The following is a 16,885-nucleotide window of genomic DNA, read 5'->3' on the forward strand; positions in this document are numbered from 1 at the left end:
ACGTGTTGATGACCAAATAAAGAGACAAACTAATTTTTTTTCTGAGATAAAAAACGGGCTAAAGTTTTTTCTTTCACAATAAAAAATGAGACTTATATATTCGGTATTGGGTAGGTTATGGGTAGGATTTTATCACATCCACCTCCATACCCATATCCGAAATACTCATACCCGAATACTCATTTATTGTAATCGGGTATAAAAATTCTCTGTATATCCTCCTCCATTCGGATCGGATATCGGATTACCCATTGAATTCGAATGAAATTGTCAAGCATAGATCCTCTGGACCGCAATTTACAGTACAGAGGATGGACCACACAAGTTGATTGATTGATTGATGAAGATGAATCTCGCCTATTAAATAAGTGAGATCTAGCCCCATCAACTATTAGCCCCATCAACCAATAGTTATAGAGGTCCATCTGACTAGAAATTATCATCCCTAGGTGGAGTGTGGTGGTGGCTTCAACCTTTTTTGCAACAATAAGTATATTTTTAAAGCCGAATTCAATTTTATCCAACTCTTATAATTTATAGTTTTTCCAGACTATCTAAGCTTTTATAAAGTGGAAAAATAATATTGTTTTCAGGGAACATTTTAGAAAATATTGTAGAAATCATTTGATATAGTAGATTGAGATTTTCTCATGGTGGTCCTCGTTAGTTTTGTCTTTCCCCAACGATATTGTGAATGGATTAGGAAGTGTGTAACTATGGCCTCCTATTCTATTTCTCTAAATGGAGGCATCTATGGATTCTTTAGTGGGCGTCGCAGTCTAAGGCAATATGATCCCCTATCTCCCTTACTTTTTGGCCTATGCATTGAAGTATTATTACGCAGGTTGCAGGTTGCCTCCTTGTCACCCTCTGTTCACTTTCATCCTATGTGCAAAGAGGTCGGCATCATACATCTTGCATATGCCGATGATTTGATGTTGTTTGCACGGGCAGATGAGTCCTCAATAAAAGTATTGGCGGAATGTTTGGAGGTTTTTGGCAATGAAGCGGGGCTTCAAGCTAATTCTTTGAAATCTCATATGTATATGACGGGGATTGATGATAGCATGAAGGACCGATTATGCCAACTTATTGGGTTTCAAGAAGGAACATTTTCATTCCGATACTTGGGGATTCCACTTGCCGCGGAGAAGTTAAGAATTGCAAACTATGGGCCCTTACTTGATACTATTACAAGGAAGATTAATTCTTGGCCAAAACATAGTTTATCTTATGCGGGGCGCTTGGAGTTAGTGAAGACGGTGCTTCAAGGCATGGAGTATTATTGGCTTTCTATGCTCTCTATTCCTGGCGGTGTCATTGAAAAAATCCAAACAATATGTCGTACGTTTGTGTGGCCCTCGAAGCATTCTCCTATTTCTTGGGTCACTTTGTGTCTTTCTCGACAATATGGTGGTTATGGACTTCGTGATCTTCATACATGGAATGAAGCTCTTCTTAGCAAGACACTATGGGAGATCTAAACTAATGCGGATTCGCTATGGGTAAGATGGGTGCTGTTGGTTGCTACTCGGAAAACCTAACGGTTCCACTGTACAAAAATTTTGTACAAAGGTCTGAACCTTTTCCTAGCTACCATGTGTTCTTTTAAATTAAACTTGGATTGCCTGCGGAACTTAACACGTTTGATTCTAAGTTTAATTTATTTGTTCTTTTAGGTTTAGACTTGGATCTCCTGCGGAACTTAACATGTTCGATCCAAATCACCTAGGTCACGAAGACAATTAAATATCTATTTCCAAAATCGGCTTCCAGTACTGCATGGCGAGGCACTTGGCCTTCTTGGATATGAGAGCAACCACCACCGACTAGACAAAGCCTTTTAACGAAATTAAATATTTAACCTTCCCATAGTAACCCTATGTTAACCCCTAAGAACAATCAAATCACAAGGAAAAGAAAAAACAAAAGAACACAACTTCGAAAACTAATTCGAAAAACTAGAATCGCATGCCTCTTATATTTGGTATTTTTACAAAGAAACAAAACTAACATAATGCGGAAAACAATTATTAGTTATACCTTTCTTTGTGAATAATGACCTCTTGATCTTCTACCGTATTCCTCTTCTAATCTCGGACGTTGTGTGGGCAACGATCTTCCGAAACGAGAACCACCTAGCACCTTCTTCTCCTTCCTTCAAGTTTCGGCCAAGCACAAAACTTCCAAATGATGAAGAACCTTTTCCACCAACCAAGCACGAAGGGATGCTAGCTTTCTCTCCTTCTTCTCCAAGCTAAGATCCGGCCACCACTTGATCTCCAAGAAAGATGAGAGGTTCGGCCACACCAAGGACAGGAGAGAATTTGAAGAAGCCGGCCACACCAAGGAAGAAAAGAGGGAGAAAATAGAATAGAGGTTGTATCCATGAAGGCACCCAAACCCCCTCTTTTATAATCCTTAGCTTTGGAAAATAAGGAAAATTTAATAAAACCTTAATTCTTTTGCCATTGAAAAGGAAAATTTTAATTAATTAAAATTAAAATCCTTTTCTTAATGGATATGGCCGGCTACATCAAAATAAACAAACAAGGAAATTTTTCGCTAGAAAAATTAAAGCTTCCTAATTTGCTTCCAGAAAAATTTTAAAATAAAATTTCTTTTTAATAATCCCTTCATGGTTATTCTATAAAAGGAAATTTCTATAATTTTTAAATTTATCTTTTCAACATGTGAATGATTTATAAGGAAAGTTTTTACCAAAATTAAAGTCAACCTTTTAATCTACAAATAAGGAAAGAGATTTAACTCTTCTCTTAATCTTTTGTAGAATCTTATAAAAGGAAATAATTTAATTTTTAAACTCTCTTTTAAATCATGTATTCCACATAAGAAAAAATTTAAAATTAAAATTCCTTTTCTATTTTTAATGGCCGGCCACGCATAGGTTGAACCCATGCTTGGGCCGGCCACAATCAATCCTATCTAAACATGGTTTGGCCGACCCCTTGCTTGGGCTCCAAGCAAGGCTTGGCCGGGCCCCTTTAGATGGGTGTGAAGGTGGGTATAGGTGGGTATAGTACTCTATAATTAAGAGGCTACGATAGGGACCGAGAGGAGGAATTGGTTTTGGTCTCCCGATAAAATTAAGCATCCCATGTTCGCCCCGAACACACAACTTAATTTTATCAATAATAATTCATTCCACTAGAGAACTATTATTGAACTACCGCACCAATCCCAAATTACATTTTTGGGCTCCTTATTATGAGTGTGTTAGTCTCCCTGTGTTTAAGATAATGAATGCCCACTAATTAAATGAATTACTGACAACTCACTTAATTAATATCTTAGTCTAAGAGTAGTACCACTCAACCTTATTATCATGTCGGACTAAGTCCACCTGCAGGGTTTAACATGACAATCCTTATGAGCTCCTCTTAGGGGCATTCTCAATCTAGATTTCTAGGACCCAGTTTCCTTTTATAATCAACAACACACACTATAAGTGATATCATTTCTCAACTTATCGGGCTTATTGATTTATCAAACTAAATCTCACCCATTGATAAATTAAAGAAATAAATATCAAATATATGTGCTTGTTATTATATTAGGATTAAGAGCACACACTTACATAATAACTGAGGTCTTTGTTCCTTTATAAAGTCAGTATAAAAGAAACGATCTCTAATGGTCCTACTCAATACACTCTAGGTGTACTAGTGTAATTATATAGTTAAGATAAACTAATACCTAATTATACTACGACCTTCCAATGGTTTGTTCCTTTCCATCTTGGTCGTGAGCTACTGTTTATAATTTATAAGGTACTGATAACATTATCTTCTGTATGTGACACCACATACTATGTTATCTACAATATAAATTAATTGAACAACTACAAATAAATGTAGATAATTTGACCAAATGTGATTCTTTATTCAAAATAAATATCTACAAAAGCTTAGGCTTTCAGTATACACTCTAACAATACCATCATTATCTCAAGGGGACTAATTTTTGGCATTGGGAGGTCAAAGCCTCATATTATCCTTTTATCAAACGGCTTGTGGATATTCGAAACAAAATTTGAGGGGCTACAAATGAAAGTAGGGAGGCGAACTTGTTGATGAGTGACTGGTTTATGGGGGGGGGGGGAGTTGGGCAGCAAATGCATATGATTTCTTCATTCCGAGAGGTCCTGAGGTGACGTGGGCATCATTGGTTTGCAGGCCAGAAATTATGCCGAAGCATTAGTTTATTCTGTGGTTACTTGCTTATAGGAAACTACAAACAACGGATAGAATGTCGTATGTAGCGAACAAGATTTGTATGCTTTGCAAGGTCACGATGAGTTGAATGGTCACTTGTTCTTTGAGTGCCCTATCATATGTACTCTTTGGGACAAGGTGCGGAGATGGTTAGAGATAAATCATGAAGTTATCTCAATAGAAGAATTATTTCACATTCTTGGCTAATACTACAAAGGTACGAGCCGGAGAATGAAGGCGAGGTATCTTGGAGTTTCTAGTATGATATATGTTCTGTGGGAAGCTCGCAACAGGTGCCGCTATGAGGGGATGGTTCCTGATGTTGACAGAATGTTGTGCAAGGTCCAAATTCATGTTTATCATTTTGTGGACTTATGTAGAAATTGAAGTGATTCACCTCTCAAGAGCATGGACGGAATAATTTATAAGAATGGTGCATCTAGTGTTGATGTTGATTTCATCGGCGATGAAGAAGGTTGTGCAATTTAATGTTTGATTTCATTGGTGAATGAATTTCAACGGCGTATAGAGCAAAAAAATTAAATTGGTGGCACAAAGGAGGCTTGAGCAGATTTTCAACGTTAGGGGCACATGCATGCTTGGACAATTTTCAACGATGGTGGCAAATGATGATTAGTTTGATAGATTTTTGTTGTATGTCTTTGTATTTATCTTTTGATTTTGTATGTGAGGCATGAGAGAGGATAGTGGTGAATAGATACATCATAATTGATCTATCTAGTCTACAGTAAACGGCTCGTGGTAAAACAATGCTAAATCTGTTGATCGCTGGGGCTTTGCCAAAAAGCCAAAGAGGGTGAATAGATCCACCATAATGATTTATCTAGTCCGCAGCAAATGGCTCGCGGTAAGGGCAGCACCAATCCCTTGATGGCTGAGGTTTTGCCAAAAAAACCCAAGAGGGTTCATAGATCTACCATAAGGATCTATCTAGTCCGCAGCAAACGGCTCGCGGTAAAAACATGACAAATCCGTTGATAGCTGACCACTTGCTAAAAGTGGGGCGACGATCTATGGTAGGATGCTTTGAAGTGGCATTTTATGCTGTTGGTCGTGGGGTGTTTGCTGTTCGTGGTTTTGATACTCCACCTGTCGTCCGTGATTTTGTTGCTCCATTTGCTACCCGTGGTTTTCATGACTTGCTCTCCGTGTTTGATTGCCACACTTGCTATTCATCACTTGTAATGCATGTAATGGAGTTTGTGTGCTGTTGTGTGTGTGTGATTGGTTAGTGGTTTGACTTTGGCTTTGATTGTAATATGATACATCAGTGCCACGTGATGTATCATGGTGAGATGGAAGTTGAGTGCATAATGATGTAAGTGAATTGAGTGATGATATAAGAGTTGACCTCAGTTATTGAGGATAAACTCCTAGCTATCATGTATGATTTGACATTCGGTTTGAGAGTCTTTATCTCTCAAATCAATTTTATACAAATGTACCTATTTCCGTACGTGAGGGTCGGATCCTTGGATTAGTCACCTCTTCTTAAGGTAGACACTAAGTAAATCCTTAACGTTAGCATTGGGAGCTTGCTTCAAGCCTATTCTGTTGCAAATCATCATCATCGAAGTGCGACAAGCTATTCCCCCCTCGCCTGAAGTGTCCTAACAATTTTTGCTTTAATAGCAAGTGTTTATTAGCTAAAGTCAAAAGCTTTGTGAATGGTACGTTTGAAATTTCAGGCAATTCACCCCTTCTTGCCGACCGCATGAGACCAACAATTTCCCTGTTGGTGAATACAACAAACTTAAAGATTAGAAAATTGAACCTTGCAAGGTACTAAAAAAGATTAACGACAATGCCTACAGGTTGCACCTTTCTAGTCGTTTAAAAACTTCTGATGTTTTTAATGTGAAACATCTAAGTCATTGTGCTGTGAATCCAGATACACTCATCCTAAACTCAAGGACGAGTTCTCTTCAACTCCGGACAACTGATGTAGGAGGGGATTCAAAGTATTCAGATTTGCTTCTTTTTTTTAATTAGTTATCCATTTATTAAGTTTAGTCTGTATTTTCTTTAATTATATTTAATATTGTCCTAAATCTTAGGGAACTAAGTTTTGTTAGTTAATTTATTCTAAATCTTAGGGAACTAAATCTTGTTAGTTAATTTATTTGAAATCTTAGGGAACCAAGTCTGGTTGATTAATTTTTTGTTTAGATTTTTTTGAAGGTTTTGATAGCTATATAAGTCTATGCTTAGATGATGTTTAGGATAAGTTTTTTGGATATTGAATCAATTTGCTTTGCTTAAGTCATGTTACTGCTACATCTCTTTTATTCTTCTATTTCTACTCTTGTTTTCCTGAGAAGGTTTTTAAACCTAGCTTAGGCTACTTCTTATTTTGTTATTTCTATCTTATTTTCTCGTTAATCCCTCTGAAACTTCACGCCCAGAATAATCTATATTCTGCTCGGCGTCAGGTTTTTTGGTTTTACTTGAAATGCAAGGTAGCTTCTTTGAACTGGTATTGTTGGTAAGATTGAGTAGTGCTTTGAGGTTATTAATAAGGTAATTGATAACATTAAAACCCATCTTTTAATTGTTTACGTAGTACTATTTGCTTATATTTGTTATATTTTAGTTTACAAATGTTACAAAATTATTTCTTAGTAGTGTTTAGAATTCATGCGGTATTGTGTTTTGGATATTAACCTTTTTTAGTTTGTATTTTAAATTAATCAATATGTAGTAAGAAGACTAGCAAGCCTCTTGTATTATCTTGTATTCCATTTTGTTATCTATACTTAGAGATTTTTAAATTCAGATTAAAAAACAACTCGTACCTGAATATTTATTCACACCAACTTAATATTCATAGTTTCTATAAAAATATATAAAAAAAAAGGGGAAAAGACCAAGGAGCAAATTTTTTTTTTTTTAACGGAGGTTGTGTTTATTTTTAAGTTTTTAATAAAAAGACATTCATCCCACCAACCCCTTTAACATGATTCGGTTGTTTTTGATATTATTATTTTCTTATCACTTACATTATATATTATATACAATGTTAGACTATAATACAAATTTATCTGGTTCGATAATAATTAAAATGGTAACAACTTTACTTTTATAGTTATTACAATATAAATTTATCTTATTCAATAATATTCATAATAGAGTAGTTATTATTTGTAGCTATTCTTGTCTCATTGATATTAAGAGTTTTTAGTTTGCACTTTAAATTAATCAATATGTAATAAAAAAAACCAATAAGCCTCTTGTATTATCTTGTATTCTATTTTGTTATCTATATTTAGAGATTTTTGAATTCAGATTTAAAGGAAATTCTACCTAGAGATTTATTCACACTAACTTAATATTCTTATTTTTGTGATGTCTATTGTTTTAGAGCCAAAATCATCTTCATAAATAGATTTGTTGATTCTTTAATATTGACACCTAACTATGAACTAATCAGCAGATGAATAATGATGTTGATTATGACTTTTATACAATCTCAATTTATTTGTATTAAAAAATTGAGATTATAAACTTAGTTGGTTTGTTAATATGTACAAGAGATACGATTTATCTCACGGAGTTTGAAGACATGCATGCTACTAATAAAAGGATGAAGGAAGAAATTATTAAAAGTAAAAAAAAAATTATCACAAAAAATAGGAGGGGGAAGAAAAGCTTATTGAGGAAGGTAGACGAAGAGAAGAAAATCTCAATAAGATGATTCGTAAAATGAATCAAAAGGTGATGTATACAAATCAATTTTATCTAGGAGAATTTGATCCATACAAATTGTAATAGACAATGTAAAACTTAAATTACTTACCGTGAGAATTAAAAATCTATACCATTACGTATAATTTGAGTATTAATTAAATTTAGTTGATTGATGTAATTTTTTGTATTTAGAAATTAGTTTTTATAATATTTTTAATTAATTTTAAATGTGTAATTATTTATTATAAAATAATATCTAGATGAGAAATAAATTATAAAATAAAATTATAAATGAATTTATAAATCAATTAAAATTATATTTGATATATTATTTAAGACGTATTAATGATGTATTTAAAATAAAATTTAGAAATAAAAATTATATTTAAAATTATTTTTATTTCATCAATTTAAAATATATTTATAAATGACTTCTAATCTCTTTCTAATCCGTCAGCGTGAGCATGGTTATCCAATACTTAAGTTAAAATTAGGAGAAAAATCAAGGTTGAGTTCTTTCCTGATTCAGTATCGAGTTCTTTCCCTAGGCATCCGTGGAATATTTATCCACATCGAATCCTTATTTACCAATATATGATATATCATCCGCGGTTAGATTAAATAGCGCGTGTAATTATGAACAAACTATTACCATTTAGATTGAGAATATAAATTTTGATTATTATTTTTTTCGGCTAATATATATTCATGATTAATTATTTATGGCATGAAATTTCTCAATATTAATAATTAATTGGTTAAACGAATTATTTTTTTCCATAAATAATTTATAGAAATATTTGCCCAAAATATTTCTTTCTTAAAACGAACTCGATTATAACTATATTAATCAACAAACTCCGATTATCATCGGCGACCATGGAGACCGAGCTAATTCCAGGACTGCCGGACGATGTCGCTCTGCAGTGCCTCCTCCGCCTCCCCTTCTACTCCATCTCCGTTGCTCGAGGCGTCTGCAAGCGGTGGAGGCGCGAACTCTCAGCGTCGTCGTCCTTCTATCGCCTCCGCAAGGCTGCTGGCCTCGCTCGCCCCGTCTTCATTATGCTCTTTTATAATAGTCCCTCGTTCCCCCTTTACAGGTGGCGTCTAGCCTTTTACGAGCCAGCCACGGGCGCCTGGGGGATCCGACCGTTAACAGACGACAACCTCCGAGGCAAGCAGCAATGCTGGCGTGTTGTGGTCGTCGGGCGAGAGTTGGTGCTGGTCGGTGGGTGGGATGAGTCAAACTGGAAGGTCACCGCGGAAGTCAACATCTACGATCTAGTCACCGGCGACTGGCGTCCCGGGGCTCCGATTCCGCGCCCCATGCAGTATGGCTGCGACTTTGCCGTCGGGCCACGGAACGTGTTCGTATCTGGCTGGAAGGACGATCTATCGTCGACATTAGTTTATGACACGACAATCGACGCGTGGATGGACTGCCACGTGGCGACCCAGGGGCCGAGTTGGTGCCCGTGGTCGGGGTTCATGTCGGCCGCTGACCTTGCCGCCCACGAGGAGGAAATGATGTATGAATGCCGGGAGAGAGAGGAGGATGAGAAATTGGAGGTGCTCACATGGTGCGACGGCGACAAAGCAAACTTGTGGCGGAGCTTGGGATTGTCGCCGGACAACTTATTTAATTACCGCCGACAATTCTTTGTCTTCCAATTCTAAGAGGACTAGTACTGAATTATAATATTAAGTACGAATAAAATTTACACTCACGAGATGTAAGACATAAAAGATATAAGTATCAAAACTTTTATATATAAATATTTTTAATGCATTTGACCGTACTTTCAGACTTCCGACCATACCTTTCATGATATTTTATCTTTATAGAATTTAAGGTTGATTTTTTTTTTTCAGATGTACATTATATGCATGATATAAAATTTTTGGCATATCATAATCCTAGGTATAATCAATCTCATGAATAAGAATTAAAAACTGACTGTTCCCGGCAACGAATCCTACATGTCAAAACTAACCGTTTCAATAAAAATATTAAAAATATGGGGAAAAAATAAAGGAGCATTTTTTTTTTTTGCAATGGAATCAAAAGGCATCCATCCCACCAACCCCTTTAAATGATTTGGTTGTTTTTGATGTTATTATTTTCTTATCACATACCTTGTATATTATATACAATGTTAAAAAATAACAGTTATGGATTCTTAAATACTATACGGGGTAACAATTTTTGTTTTATAGTTATTACAATATAAATTTATCTTATTCAATAATATTCACAATATAGTAGTTATTATTTGTAGCTATTATAACTACCATAGTGGTTATGAAATAATGACTACTACTTATCTTATTTGTATAATTGTTTGATGTGATTAGATGGTGGAAGATAATATTACCAAAATAGCGTAATGAGACGGATGAAAGACTGATAGGGTGATGTACTTTTTTAACTTTTACCTAAAAATTTATAATAATCAGGAAACTACTGCCACAGAGGTCTAGCTAATTCTGAACCTAACGGACCTCATCGCTCTACTAGTACCTCCTCCTCCTTCCTGCTTTGCGACGACGGTTGAATTGATGTTGCAGCACTTCCCTAGCATGGAAGGAGGCCAAAGGTATTAGGGTTAGTTGGCTTCTTTGGAGGATGTCTAGATTGGTGTCATAGGATCAACGGTTAAAAGTAGCTGCACTATTGAAGCTCTATTTGAACTATACGAGTACACTTCTGTTCTTCTTGTTGGAACCTCAAGGTTGTTTTGGTGTGATCAATAAGTTAAGTTAGGTCATGTGTTGTTTTAACCTTGTGTCTAAGTGTGCAGGAGCTTAGGAGCACAGGTACTCGAGCGGAAGACGTAGCTAGCGAGAAGGACGGCACGCGGTGCGTCCGAGGGACAAGGTGCTGCGGAAGAGTACCCCGGTGGATGAGAAGGAAGCGTGCGGTGATTCCGAGGGACGAAAGCCGGAGCGGAAGATTGCTCGGGGAGCAAGAGACGCAGCTAGCGAGAAGGTCAGCACGGGGTGCGACCGACGGACGAAGACTGCGGATGAGTACGCTGGTGGACGAGAAGGAAACACGCGGCGATTCCGAGGGACGAGAAGCCGGAGCGGGAGGCTGCTCGAGAAGACCGAAAGTTGGGTTCGAGTGAGCCCTATTCCGAATGACAGAGATCACCCAAGCGAACGGATCCGGAGCAGAAGACCCGGACTGAGGCGGGATTGAACCAGAGAGGAGGTCCCGGACAAAAAGTCAACAACTGTTGACTTTTTGCTCCGGGGCGCTCGGACCAGTATTGTTGACCAGAACGCGTCCAATGCGTTCTGAACGTTGGGGGATAAAGTTTTATCCCCCCAGGGCGCCCGAAACCCTTCCAGGCGCCCCGACCAAGGCTATAAATATAGCCTTGGTCCAGAAGCTTTTCAACGAACTCTGAATTGTAATTCCAACGCTTGTAAGCTTTAGTCTAGAGTTGAGCTTCTGTTTTCTGCGCTTCAACATTGTACGAGGCTTCTCCGCCTGAAGGAGTTTTTAGTGAGATTAATCTTCCTTGGATTAACAACCACATCAGTTGTAACCAAGTAAATCCTTGTGCCTCACTTTTTTCTTTATGCTTTTAATTTATCGACTTACTTATATATGTTGGGTTCGTCGGGCCGCGAAAACTGCTTTTTCGCGTCGCGGAAACCCCGAGTCACCCAAAGCCATGGATCTCGTGCAAAGATTCGTAAACAAAAACTTTTCAAAAAACCTTTTTCTTGTACGAGTTTGTAAAAACTTTAGATCTACACTAAAGTTAAGATCATTACCCTTGTAGCGAAGCCCTTCGCATTCCCGCTCGTCCAAGAAGTTGCCGGATCTCTAGACCGTCAAGCGTCGGTCCTCTAGAAGTATCCACATGAACAATTCTTGATGGAGAAAACCTAAACAAAGGTGTGCTAGCACCTTGATAGGTCACGGCAAGGAAGAGGAGGGAGAGCAAGGAGAGAACACGAGGAAGAAGAAGGAGTTACACCACTTGAATGAAAAATGAATTTCCACACAAACACAAAGTGGCCGGCCACTCTCAAAAACCTCCCAAATTAATTGCATTAATTGCAATTAATATTAAGCCATTAAAGAGAATGGCTTTGTAACTTCCATGAGGTGGCACCCATGATGATGTGGAACATCATTATTGGTCCACCTAATGCCAACTCACCAATGAGGTGGCAAAAGGTCAAGTCAAAATTGACCTTTGGTCTTCCTTCTCAAGTCAAGTCAAACTTGACTCAATCTCTACCATGGTTGATCTAATCTAACCATTTGATTCGAGCGAACTTAATATAATGAATCTAATTCATTAAATTAAATTGATTCAATGAGTCAAAAACTAAATTAGACTCATTGAACACATGAATCAACTTGAGTCCAACTCAAGTTAGCCCAATTAGGATTACTCTTAATCCAATTTGATTCATCAAATGAATCTAATCCTCTTGGTTCATCATATGAACCTAATATCCATCTAATTGTCCTTAGTGTGTGACCCTATAGGTTCTTGTAACGCTGGCAATGCCCTAAACACATTTAGGAGCATAAGTAATGAGCGGTATCTAGCAACACATCATTACTACCCAAGTTACAAGAATGTCGAGATCCGACATCACCTTGTGACTACCAATTGTGACTCATCACAAAATAATGACAAGTGTCCTTCTATCCTAGACATCTAGATTGATCAATATGAGGCATAGACCGTGTCATCCTCTAATCAATCTAAATCTTGAACCCCAAGTAGACTCACTCAATCAAATGAGCTCAACATCTCATGTTGACTCATTTGGGCATGACCATGCACTTAGTGGTCTCACTCTATCAAGAATATTGATGTCGCTCCCGTCATATGGGAGAGATAGATCCCATCTACATCACTCACATCCCTCTGCATAATTTGTTACATACCCGGTAATCGCCTTTATAGTCCACCCAGTTACGGGTGACGTTTGACAAAACCAAAGTACATAACTCCTTATGTAGGGACCCATGGTGACTTCAGGTCTAAGGACTAATAGTCATACTAATAGTCACATGAGAAAGTATATGACACTCATATAACGATCCATGATACTTTCTCATAGCGGGTCATTCAGTATACATTCTCCAATGTATACCCATGTGTCAGCTTGATATCTCTATATCCATGACTTGTGAGATCAAGTCATCGAGCTGACCTACATGCTAGTCTTATTGCATTAACATTGTCCCTGAATGTTAATACTCGACTAGGAATGATTTAGAGTAGTGTTCCCTATATCATCCCATTATCGATTCAACTAATCGATTGATATAGGTATGAACCTTCTACTCAAGGACGCTATTATACTTAGTCTATTTGGCACTAATACAAACAAGTATAATAACCAAACAAATGCCTTTATTAAAATACAAGAATATGATACAATGAGTCCATACAATCATCAAATGATTGGCTCTAGGGCTCTAACTAACAATATATACAAGTGTTAACTTAAAGAGTTCGAGAAGAGTTGTTTTTTTACAGGACTATCCAACAACCCCTTCTAGCCTGCCGCAACGGTCCTACAAGTGGTATCAGAGCCGAGGCGCATCAGGAGGACTAATCGCCGATCGAAGCAACAATATGGCCGGAGCTAACATCTATCCACCAATATTCGAGGGGGAGTTCGCATTCTGGAAGCGACGAATAGAGGTTTACTTTAAAACTGATTTCAATATGTTATTAATAATGAAGTGTGGTTTTATAATGCCCAAAAGCGAAGAAGGAGAAGAACTTAAGGAGCATCAATGGACTGATGAGCAGCGCGACAAATTCATGGCAAACGGCAAGGCTGAATCCAGTTTTTTGAGCGTGTTACCTGCTAAGGATCTCGACAGAGTCGGAACATACAAAAGCGCAAAGGAACTTTGGGAAAAGTTCTTGAAGCTTTACGAAGAACCACCTGTAGTCGAATCTAACTCCTCAATAGACATCGAGTCACCGACAAAAGAGTCAGAGATCAAGGAAATTGCCGAAACATCTCTCACCACCGAGCATCTACCAGAAGACGAATAAGCTCTTCCTCAATAAACATTGAGAGCATCAATAAATGGGGAGTACCGTCGGAGGAAAACAACTCGACAAGGGGAGAACCAACGGCCGAAAAGGTAAGTCAGGTATGGACTTCAACTTCTGAACAATTAGTTAAATCAATCAAAATGACGCCGAAAGAATTTTGTGAATTAAAAATTGAATCGTTGAAAGAATTTTTCGAATTAGAAAATCTTCTGACGAATAAATTTTGCAAAATACGAAATATTTTTTCGAACGAATTTTGTAAATTAGAGATATTATCGAAAGAGTTTTTCAGATTATCAACAGATTTGTTCAAATTACAATTTATGTTGTCAAAATATTTTTGCAAATTACAAAATATTTTGTCGAACAAATTTTACAAATTGGATATGTTGTCGAAAAACTTTAACAAATTAGAATTTAGATTATCAAAATATTATTGTGAAATAGAGATTAACATGATACAAATCTTTGCATGTTTAATCATGGTTACTTTAAATATGAAAAAGTGTGATTTAAGAAGCTATAATAAGTTAAAATGAAAATTTAAAACCTTCTGATAAAAGCATAAAAAAAATGATGAAATAAAATTAAAAATAAATACATAGATTTTTTTTATTTTGTTCCAAATTTTTTTTTGCATAAAGTTTTTTACTGAGAAACTTCTTAATTTTCATGACGAAAACTTAGAAATTTTCCAAAAGTTATTTTTAACTTAGAATTTTCTCTGATATTTTGAGATTGCTTTTTTTTGAAAATTATTACAAAATTTTCAAAGTTCTCAAAATTTTCTAAAAGTTCTTAATGACTTAGAAATATTTTTAGAAATTCTCCTTGACTTAGAAATATTGTCCAGAAAATCAGTGAAATAGATCTTTATAAAGTTTCTAAGTGTCAACCCTTAGATTTTTCTTACAACCCCAATTTTTTTTTATGTGATCAAAGGGGAAGAAAAAAAAGTGTAAGTCTAGGGGAAGGTAGAAATTGAAAAATTATAATTGGAATTTAATTTTTTTTTCTATCTTGTTGCACGTGATTGCAGTATTAAAATGTTTAATTTTCATATCTATTTTGTCCCTAGCTTAACTTGAGTTGATCACATCAAAAAGGGGGAGATTGTTGGAACCCCAAGGTTGTTTTGGTGTGATCAACAAGTTAAGTTAGGTCCTATGTTGTTTTAACCTTGTGTCTAAGTGTGCAGGAGCTTAGAAGCACAGGTACTCTAGCGGAAGACGGAGCTAGCGAGAAGGACGGCACGCGGTGCGTCCGAGGGACGAGGTGCTGCGGAAGAGTACCCCGGTGGACGAGAAGGAAGCGTGCGGTGGTTCCGAGGGACGAAAGCCGGAGCGGAAGATTGCTCGGGGAGCAAGAGACGCAGCTAGCGAGAAGGTCGGCACGGGGTGCGACCGACGGACGAAGACTGCGGATGAGTACGCTGGTGGACGAGAAGGAAACACGCGGCGATTCCGAGGGACGAGAAGCCGGAGCGGAAGGCTGCTCGAGAAGACCGAAAGTTGGGTTCGGGTGAACCCTATTCCGGATGACAGAGATCACCCAAGCGAGTGGATCCGGAGCAGAAGACCCGGACCGAGGCGGGACGGAACCAGAGAAGAGGTCCCGGACAAAAAGTCAACAACTGTTGACTTTTTCTCCGGGGCGCCCGGACTAATATTATTGACCAGAACGCGTCCAATGCGTTCTGAACGTTGGGGGATAAAGTTGTATCCCCCAGGGCGCCCGGAACCCTTCCAGGCACCCCGACCAAGGCTATAAATATAGCCTTGGTCCAGAAGCTTTTCAACGAACTCTGAATTGTAATTCCAACGCTTGTAAGCTTTAGTCTAGAGTTGAGCTTCTGTTTTCTGCGCTTCAACGCTGTACGAGGCTTCTCTGCCTGAAGGAGTTTTTAGTGAGCTTAATCTTCCTTGGATTAACAACCACATCGGTTGTAACCAAGTAAATCCTTGTGTCTCGCTTTTTCTTTATGCTTTTAATTTATCGGCTTACTTTATATATACAAGTGTTAGCTTAAAGAGTTCGAGAAGGGTTGTTTTGCTTTTAATTTTACAGGACTATCCAACAACCCCCTTCTAGCCGGCCGCAACGGTCCTACACTTCTAACCTCTACCAATGGGCGATGTTGGAAAAGAAATGAGAAAATTAAGCGAGTACAATTTCACGGTCTGAATGCTAATTAAGTTTGGGTTGGGATTTTGGGAGTCTAATAGAACACCTGAAACTGGTGACGTGCCCTGTTGGCTGAAAATTAAACCTACGTTTAAATTAGATTAGATTTTGAGGGAAATAAACATTAAAACTTGTAAAAACATGATTTTTGAGATAATTTTATCGATTTTATGTCGTTAACAAAAGGGAATCATTTTGGATAAAACGATATTGTTTTGGAATGATTTTAGATTTGCATTTATCTATGAATGATTTATATTAATTTGTTATCTCGTGTTTTATTTATATTTGACTTAAATTTAGACTTGAATTTATGTTTATGTTGTGTTTTTATGATAAATATTTAGTTGTTTAAAAGTTTAAAATTATGAATAGTTTATTTTTATATGAATTAAAATGTTCTATATGTAGATTTATGTTATAATTTTGATTAAAATATTTAATGATCAATTACAAAGAATATATCAAATTTATTTTAAAATTGATTTAAAGTATGATGTAAAATCTTACGATTTTATGATTCGATTTTACGATCTAATTTTCTAATTGCTCTAATGATTTAACCTAAACTCTCGATTTTGCTCGAAAGGGGTTTTATTTATCTCCATCCATATATGGACTGACTCGATTACTGATGTCGTTCCTTTTTTTTAAAAAGCTTTCCAAATTATTTGATTTTTTTCACAAACTGGTAAAATGCAAGGG

The 16,885-nt window shown here is 36.9% G+C and overlaps 1 protein-coding gene across 1 annotated transcript; it reads left to right on the forward strand.

Annotated features, from left to right (window-relative positions):
• Nucleotides 1–8,822: 8,822 nt before the first annotated feature.
• LOC121987158 (F-box/kelch-repeat protein At1g15670-like) lies at nucleotides 8,823–9,620 on the forward strand. The gene has a single exon (XM_042541052.1). The coding sequence runs from the start codon at nucleotides 8,823–8,825 to the stop codon at nucleotides 9,618–9,620; it is 798 nt and encodes a 265-aa protein (XP_042396986.1).
• The last annotated feature ends 7,265 nt before the right edge of the window (nucleotides 9,621–16,885 follow it).

This window comes from Zingiber officinale, chromosome 5B (genome assembly GCF_018446385.1).
Source record: "Zingiber officinale cultivar Zhangliang chromosome 5B, Zo_v1.1, whole genome shotgun sequence".
NCBI classification, from domain to species: domain Eukaryota; kingdom Viridiplantae; phylum Streptophyta; class Magnoliopsida; order Zingiberales; family Zingiberaceae; genus Zingiber; species Zingiber officinale.

What these genes read in the sequence shown, in the direction of transcription:
- LOC121987158 (XM_042541052.1), top strand. Translation starts at nt 8,823, where the DNA reads ATGGAGACCGAGCTAATTCCAGGACTGCCGGACGATGTCGCTCTGCAG.